General features: G+C 35.6%; 1 protein-coding gene across 1 annotated transcript; it reads left to right on the top strand.

The window, feature by feature from the left end:
- The first annotated feature begins 2,604 nt into the window (after positions 1-2,604).
- LOC149550406 (uncharacterized) lies at positions 2,605-8,465 on the top strand. The gene is made up of 2 exons (XM_089793423.1): positions 2,605-4,096; positions 6,928-8,465. The coding sequence occupies exons 1-2, from the start codon at positions 3,377-3,379 to the stop codon at positions 8,275-8,277; spliced, it is 2,070 nt and encodes a 689-aa protein (XP_089649549.1). The 5' UTR covers positions 2,605-3,376; the 3' UTR covers positions 8,278-8,465.
- Positions 8,466-9,126: the final 661 nt, after the last annotated feature.

Raw genomic sequence — 9,126 nt, 5'->3', positions numbered from 1 at the left:
AATCATAAAAATGAAGTTCTAGGCATGAAACAATCAAATCAAAATGGTTGGCAAATAAATAGGAGTAGGTGTATGAGACAGTTAAAAAAAATAGGGTACAAGTGAATGCATCACAATGTGAGAATAAGCGTGTATAAGGACAAGACTAAAGTTAGAAGAATAAGGTTTAGCTTGATATGACATTGCATCATTTTTATTTTTGATATCTAAGTGGGTATTCTCACGACTTGAGCCATTGCCCAACTTGTCTTACCTTGATCTTATGAACTACCAAGTTGAAGTGAATAAGGGGTGAATTAGGCGAGACCGACCTTGTGAATTGTACAATTTGTTACTATATATACATACAAATAAAACAATTCTTCAAAATAAAGATAAAAATAAAATATACATATGTAAATTCCACTATTAATTTTCTATGATAAACTTTAAAAGAACAATTTAGAAAATAAAATAAAGATAAAAATGGAAATCACAAATTATATTAGATAATGATCATAACAATGAAGTCATACATTTTCTACTCGAGGAGATGAAACACATCATTCTTATGCAATCCTTTTGTTTCAATGCTTTGATGCTGACAATGCACCATGGAGATTGAACTTGCACGGGGAAATATCACTTTATATAATCCCATCGTACATTGATTGAAACCGAACGTAAGTATAGATTGGTGTGAGAGAATTTATTTCATGCTGGGTTGCTGTCAATTAGGTTTCAACTAGGGCAAAAATAAAGTGACGAGACCACATTCTTGGCCTAATAAGATGCTACAAAAGTGTGATGAGACCACATTCCTGGCCAAAAAGAAAGTGCTCCCATAAAAATCTACTTTTCAGACATGTCATGTGCAATATCTCTTGTTGCAGCAGTATACCTAATTATATGATGGTATGCAACTATTTGTGGGGAATGATTTCATGGCATTTCTAGATACTACCGCCACCAACCATTTTCCATAACATAACATGGGTCTTCAATTGCTCCACATTGGAGGCCATAATCACAACACAGTATAAGAGTGTCTTTATCCATGTCTGACTACTTCAGATTAAAGAGAAGTTCATGTGGGAAACCATTGTGAATACCAAGTGGATTAAGTTTATTGTATCGACAGGTATTCTGATGAACAGTATTTTGTGTTCTTTTCTATCATTTCCATCACTTTATGAGAAAACCACTTCCACTAAAGGGACATGGCTCATATTATTGAGAATCCGCCTATAATAATTTGTTTGGTGTCCAGAACTATTGTTTATTCTTGATCTGTAAGTCTATTCATCCTGCATAGATGTATATTCTAGTCTAAGGTATTTTTCCTTACTCAAAAGAATCACAACTTTTTAGATCCAATCTCTGGCTATCACTGTTATGTACACTTGATTTTAATTCAATCCCATGAAAAAGACCTTGCTGTATACCGTTTCTTACTTTACAGCCGTCTCTGCAGAAGTAGCGTGAACACATTGTATCTGCAATTATGTTTTATCCGGTTTATTGGGCTCGGTAAACTTGAGTTTCTACGTAATCATAACATGCTCCCATAATGCCCATTTATTATTTTGTTCTTGGTTGTGAGGGCTATGTTTTAACCACTTCATGGGGGCCACTGAAACTAGGTTCCACTTAATCATAACGTGCTTCTTCATTAGTTATTACCAATAAGTCATTTATATGTATTAAATTATATGCATATGAAGTTGCTTAATCTCACTAAGGAAAGGTATGCATGTAGGTGCTTAAGCTGTTCAAAGCACAGTTTGGTGCTTTCTAGTAAGAAATCTAAGGTAGCTTCATATCACTGTAGGCTTATATAGAGATTATCTGATATTGTAAAGCATAAAAGAATATTTCTTTTCTTTTATTAATCTATACTTCTACTTTAATCATAACATGCTCCCTCTCTCTACTGATTCTGATTCTTTTCTGATGATTTATTTATTTCTTTCTATTAATCTATTTTCTTATCCTAATCATAACATGCTCCCTCTCTCTATAGTTTCTTCATCTGATAATTTTTCTCTGTAACAAATTACATGCATATATGTTTAACCATCTAAATAAAACTGCTCAATCTTACATGTAGGTAAAGTATGTAAGCTTAGTTTTCAGTTAGAAATCTATTCGACTTAGTCTTATACTATTCTGAGCCATATATAGACTCATAAGGAAATTGCCTCCTAAGTTATAAAGAGAAATAATCTTTCTTTCTTTTAATCTGAATTCCTCCCTTAATCATAAAATGTTCCTTCTCTCCATCCTTGTAAGAATGGAAAGGTAAGGTTCTATCTTAGATCATGATCCTAGTCATATGTTTTTGAGTCTACATATGGTCACAACAATGAGAGACTACCTCGAACTCCTTGAAGGAGACATCTATTATGCTACAGACAAAATGTGCATAGGTACCCCAATAAAATTTGAACTTGTGACCTTTCTTTCAAGTATACAAATACAAATAGTAACCCCTAACCCATGATTTCTACCTAATTACAACATCCCTTTGTTAGCCATCGGTTATTTAGTTGGTGCTAATGGAAATGCCAAGAGAATTAGTTGACATTTGAAAATATATCTAGCTATTGGATGTCATATTTCTGTGTGACTGTGTACCGATTCAGTAGTTGTCTGCAGTGTACAATTTACAGTACAAGACTTTTGAGGAGTTCAGAATAACCACTCTCTATGACACATTTTTCAAGAATTTATACTGAAAAGAGGAGATGTTTTGTTATGTTTTAAGTACTCCATTGCCCGCTGGTGAAGCACGAATGAAATGGATCTGTGTGTTACACTGCAATTGGCGTCTGCCCCACCATGCACTGATCGCCATCTTCCCAACCCCACAGCCAAACTTTCCATAACAACTTCTGTCGTATCATCTGCCAGTCTTTCCATTGGCACTTTCCCACTAGCTAAATTTTTTTGCAAGAGTGAGAGGCCACCCGTAACTTAATTTACACTGTTGATTCTGTCCCTTCCCCACCTGCAGTTGTTGCAGTGCAGCATGAAAGCTCTGTTTGTGTCTGCATACTCCAAAATTATAAAAAGAAAACGAGGAAGTAATGTGATATGTGAGAGGAAATATACAACCATGATTAACCCATAAGTAAGGTCTAGTATATGACCCAGCCCATCTATTTTTGAAGGAGACATTTTGAGAGTTTTGTTTCCAAAGGTAGCTTAAGCACAAGCGGCATTTGCAAGACTTGTGTATAATTGTTTATCATATATAGGCATTTGTGTAGATCCCACATGCATTATTTATTGTTCTCTGAGTGGAACTGAACTCTCCCATCGAAGATTCTGGGTTCAATATCTTCTCTAGGAAATAGTTATGGATTGTCTTGGTTGAAAATTGAAGCAATTGATAATGGGTCCTCAATATCCTATGAGATGGGAGAGCACTGGAGAACAATGGTGGTTTGCAACTCCTGTGGATTGGGCAGCAGCTAATGGATACTTTGAAGTAGTGAAAGAGTTGCTGAGACAAGACGGGAATCTTCTCATCAAACTCACATCTTTGAGGAGAATCAGGAGGCTGGAAACTGTGTGGGAAGATGACAATGAGGCCTCCTTCAGAGATGCGGCCAAAGGAAGAGGCCTGGTTGCGAGGGAACTCATGGGCGAGTGTGAAACAAAGTATGGTAACATTCTCATTGATGGAGGCTATGGTGGTTGGCTCTTATACTCTGCTGCTGCTGCTGGGGATATCACATTCGTCAGGTATCTTTTGAAGAGGGAGCCATTTTTGGTATTTGGAGAAGGAGAGTATGGAGTATCAGACATGTTATATGCAGCTGCCAGAAGCAGAAATGCTGAGATTTTTAGAGAAATTTTGGGTCTTGCCAATGATATAAAGTGTCTTAGAAAGAGTAAAGCTGAGGATTCGGCTGCAGCGATGTTTGCTGCTCCTTCAAGTTCATCTTCTCTTTCATTTCAAATGATGAACAGGGGAATTCATGCTGCTGCAAGAGGAGGGAATATGGAGATACTGAGGGAATTACTGCAACATTGCTCGGATGTCAGTTCGTATAGAGATAACCGAGGCTCAACTGCTCTGCATTCTGCTGCAAGTAGAGGCCAATCTGAGGTGAGCTGGACTAAGTTTTTTGTTTTGGCAATTTCAAATGGCCTATTTTTGGTTACAATCAATTAGCCGATTCCTGCACTTGCTTATTTATGACTTGGGGCCTTTATCTATCATGCCTGAAGTCTGCATAAAGAGTCCTAGTATACATTTAAAAAGGCACAGAAAACGATTGCCTACATTTAATGGGATCTTAGGTTGCTATATATTTATAGCAGTCCTTAACTTTCCGGTCCACAAGGTCAATCTTCAATCTTTTTTCAAGAGTTTATGATCAGACGGTGTAAAAATTGGAAATCCGCTCGTTTGATCTAAACACGAGACTTTTAGGTTTTCACCCATGATAAGGTTTGGGCGTTTGGAGCGATTCCTTCCAGATTACACTCATTCCCTCAATGAGAGACATTGCGGCCGTCCAGTTCAAACTCGGATGCCCTAATAACATTTTGCTACCATTTTAGTCCTGAGCCAAGCTATATCTTTTTCATTGAAACCAAGCAGAATCAACCTGTTCAAATCTTACTCTTTTAGTTAATACCATTGGATTTTCATAGCTACCATTACACCTGTGATTTTGATTCGTGTAACCTTAACTGCTTGTACTACAGCCTTGACTGGAAACCAGAGAAATCAGAAAAGTTAATCCATTATCTGGAAATAACATCTGAGAGACGGCACAAGCATTAGAAACTAAGGTGAACCCCTCCAAGGCTCTAAGCTCTATTAGTGGATAAGTTCCACTTCGGTTTACTGCAGTGCCAAATCATGCCAGTTTGTTTCCCGAAATAGGGCAAGTAGTTAAAACATTTATATCAAATGGTAGGTTTATGGGTGTTACATATGTCAAAGATAAGCTAAACACTTTGCACAGAGTGAATTGGAAAATCTTAGCTGATGGTAGATCAGAGTTAGTAGTGGAAAAATATTCAATCAAATTTAGAAATTAAACAAAGAAATTATTAGAGTGGTATTTCTTTCTTTTATTTAGTTTTCTTGTATTCTGATGATGGATCACGTTCAAAAATTTTTATACAATTTTGAATTGTTGAAATCTTATAGCTCTGAAAGAAATTATTATGAATTATAAAAAATAATATCTTTACTTAACATTTATATCAAATGACATATATATAAGATATCAAACAAACAGACCAAACACTTTGTACAGAGTGAATGTGAAAATTTTAGAATATTTGTACATTTTGATGAAAAATCAATTATTGATTGAAAAAATATACAATTAAATACAGAATTATTATGAATTGTTAAAAATCTAATATCTCTAATTAACATTTATATCAATGCGTACACGTCCAAAAATAGACCAAATAGTGAATCTAGAAATCCTATTTATGTAACATTCTTATGATAATAGATCATTTTCACAATAGATTACAGTTTTAATAAAAAAGACCAACAATCAAATTAAGAAATTAACCAAAAAGAAATCTATTATGAATTGTGAATAACTGATACAAAATTTCGAAAGGCTAACTACCCTGCCTTAAATCGGCCTGTTAAAGAGAATATGTAAACAAGCAGATGGTCACTTTCATACAGCTTGAAGCTTGCTGTCTATTTTTCGTTGTTTAGTTATGTATAGTCCTCTTCAAAATGCTTAGTTTCCTCCTTTCACATTTGTCAAATATACAGGTTTCTTCTACCAACAAGCTTATTCCACTGTTTTTACCGTTCAATTCCATTCTAAAGCTTGATAAGAAAAATATTTTTTACATGGGTATCCCTGCATGGGTGAGATCAGCCGCTCATAATATGTCTCAATTTTTTTTAAATTCGAGAGAAATTTGGAACTCAGAGATTTCAAACATCTATCTACAACTTTAAGCGAATTTGTCTACCATGCAAACTTAAAATTTGATAACTTACTCTAAAACAACTGCCATAAAACATAGGCAAGAGCCTACAATACAATGATAAATTGTGAGCTTCTTAATTGGGAGGTCTTGAGTTGTAATCTACTCAAAATTAACTAATAATTGAAATAATTAATCAAAATAAATAATAATTAACCTTGACTTCGACCTCTTAACTGCCATAAAACATGAGAACACAAAGATTGAATAGGATTGCACCTTCCAGTGTTTCTTGCAGCTCACTTGTTCAATCCAAACGGATTCTCAACTAATGGGATTAAACACTAATTGTAGGATATTATTATCCCTCAAATTAAAGGACAGTAAAAGCTATTTGTAGACTTTTTGATCATTCTAGAAAACGGAGTATAGAGTTCATCGTTAGGCATTAAGTTCGTTATATGATCTTCTGTATGCCAAGGTTGAAGGAATCAAACAATTACAAGCAAAACTCTAATGATAATCAGTGGATCACCAGCATACATAAATGCAGAGATAATACGGAGGCACACCAAAACTACTCGTTTATATTCATTGAATCCTTTGCACATTTATACAATTGGATTCTCACTACATATATTGTCATTACTCCATATGTGGTTACTATTTGCAACTGGACTGTTCGTCATAGTCTTGCTATCACAAGAAACATCCATGCGATATGTATGTGTCAATGCCTAATGTTAATGGATATATATATAGTTTTTTATGTCAATGTTAAAACTACCTTGAAATCGCCATAATTTGGTCTTACCAAAATGCTTCTATGCTTTGAGTTGAAAATGGAAGGTTGGTCTATCCGTTTTCTACAATCTATAATCCTTATACAGTATTTACATTTCAGATCATACTGTGTCATATATGTTCATATCCTTTGTTCTGACACTGGCAAGGATAAAGCAGATGTATTTGTCGGGATTTGCTTGCCGATTTGTAATATATGTCCTATTTGTGGTTCAGGTGACAAAGGAGCTCCTTCTGGCATCTCCAGACATTATAGCTTTCACAGATAATCAAGGAAACACACCGCTACATATAGCAGCATATAGGGGTCACTTGGGCATTGTTAAACAACTTCTATCATCTTTTCCATCTCTGCTAACCGCGAAAAACAATGATGGAAACACCGTCTTACACCTTGCAGTAGCTGGGTTTAGAGCCTCTGGTTTTAGGAGGCTTAACAAGCAAATGGATCTCGTGAGACACTTAGTCTTAGATAAAACCATAGATTTGCCAAGCATTATCAATAGCAAGAACAAAGAAGGAAGAACTGCAATGCATCTTGCTGTCCTTGGAAAGGTGATTCATAAAGGGCTCGTGGAATTACTCATGTCAGCAACAGGGTTAAATATCAATGTTTGTGATAAACATGGAATGAGTGCTGTTGATATACTTGAATTAAACCTCGTCTCTGGTATAACATCAGATCCTCTGCTTAAGCAACTTGCTTTAGCAGGAGGAAGACCAATGCGTTCGGAGGATTGCTCTGTAAGCGAGGCAAACATTTCTTATGGAAAGTTCAATTGTCCTGATAACAGCCCAGGAACATCATTTAGATCTTCAGACAGCAGTTTATGTGCACAAGTTGAAGATTCAGAAATTGTGGATGTGTCCGTAAGGGAGTTCATTGAACGAAATGCTGGGACAAGGTATTTCATAGGAAATCAAAAGAAATTTAGTGCGGCTAGCCATGCCAAACAAAGGCTTGCAACTCTTCTTGGATGGTCTCAAGGGGGAAAAATCAGTAAAAGAGAATGGCAAATGCAAGAACTCAAACCAGATACAACAGAGAACAGGTCAAGAACATCAATGAGCTCCCATTTCATGCAAGATGACGGGTTTGAGAATCCATTCACACTACGAGAAAGATTTTCAAAAACTTCAACATTGGGTATTAAAAGCGATTCATTTCTAAGAAAAACCCCATCTAGTCCATTCACAAAACACAGGTTTCCAAAGCTTTGTGGCAATGATTTCAATGGTGGGGTTTCACCGGGGATCACTCCATTTGCATCGCCTTCAAGATCTTCTTCTTTATCGCCCATAAGATCTCCTATACAATTGCCTACAAGGTTTAAAGACTTCCTCCAAAACAATGGATCAAATCAAAGATCATCCAAGTCATCTGGTAAAGATGGTGCGGAAGACAATGGCTCAATTGATTCCTACTCAAGGTCACTGGAAGCTGCAAGAAATCAGTATTTCTGCTTTGGATTCCGTGCTATTTCTTCAGAGAACCTAAAGTCAAAAGACATTCCAGGGCCTCTGGATATCAATGATCCTGGCCAAATTAGGCACTCCCTAGGTTAATCTGAAAAGTGCTCAGGTTTCATCTGGAGGAATTGAGACAAGGGGAATCTAGAGCACTTCAAGATTAAATTGGTTTATAGATCTTTTAAAGGTGTATTCACTTGTTTCATGATAATGTATATGAGGTTTTCACTATCAATTAGATTGTAAGTAAGAGCCATTGAAAGGAACTTTGGGACTTTTGTTTCGATGATTGTTTTTGTGGGTACTGAGCTCAAATAAATGAATTCAGTAAAAGCTAATATACTTCGAAACTATTCACCCATCAAGGTAAATCCTGTATATTAAGAACATTACTCTTAGGAATCCTATTTTGAAGATCTCATGCCTGATTTTTTGAAAGTTCCACTCTTTTGAATGGCATATTCAAGGCCGATATGGGTCAAACCTCCACTTTGAAAATACTATACACTGAAATGAATGTGAGTTCCTCACTGAAAACTCTGATTAGATTGGATTCCTACAGCTGATTCATGTGTTGGGCTCTGTATAGTGACTATTCAGCCATGAGAACGGTTTTTTATATATATAACTTTTTGTAACTTCAACAAAAAAGTAGTCTTTTTTCCTGCCTATGACAAACACTTAACTTCAAAAAAAAGAAGTAAGTGGTTATATATATAACTTTTTGTAACTTCAAAAAAAAAAAGTATAGTCTTTTTCCCTGCCTATGACAAACATTTTTGGTGTTGTAACTTAAAAAGAAGAAGTAAAAAGTAAGTCTTTAGGTGCCTCCATTGCTGTTGCCTAAAAAGGGAGACATGAAGATTTTTTTGGAATAAGCTATTGTGAAAGTGAGCATCTTAAAAAAAATCAAGTCCCTGTTTTTTTTCAAAATTGAAATATGCT

The sequence above is a fragment of the Cupressus sempervirens genome, chromosome 7 (genome assembly GCF_028749045.1).
Source record: "Cupressus sempervirens isolate cs-2001-9-10 chromosome 7, ASM2874904v1, whole genome shotgun sequence".
Lineage (NCBI taxonomy): Eukaryota > Viridiplantae > Streptophyta > Pinopsida > Cupressales > Cupressaceae > Cupressus > Cupressus sempervirens.
The sequence above is the reverse complement of the archived record's forward strand: the minus strand, read 5'-3'. Positions and strand labels throughout refer to the sequence as shown.

Excerpts from the sequence above, each read along its gene's own strand:
- LOC149550406 (XM_089793423.1), top strand. The coding sequence starts at position 3,377 with ATGGGTCCTCAATATCCTATGAGATGGGAGAGCACTGGAGAACAATGG. Across the intron at positions 4,097-6,927 it reads CAAGTAGAGGCCAATCTGAG|GTGACAAAGGAGCTCCTTCT; the intron begins GTGAGCTGGACT and ends TTTGTGGTTCAG.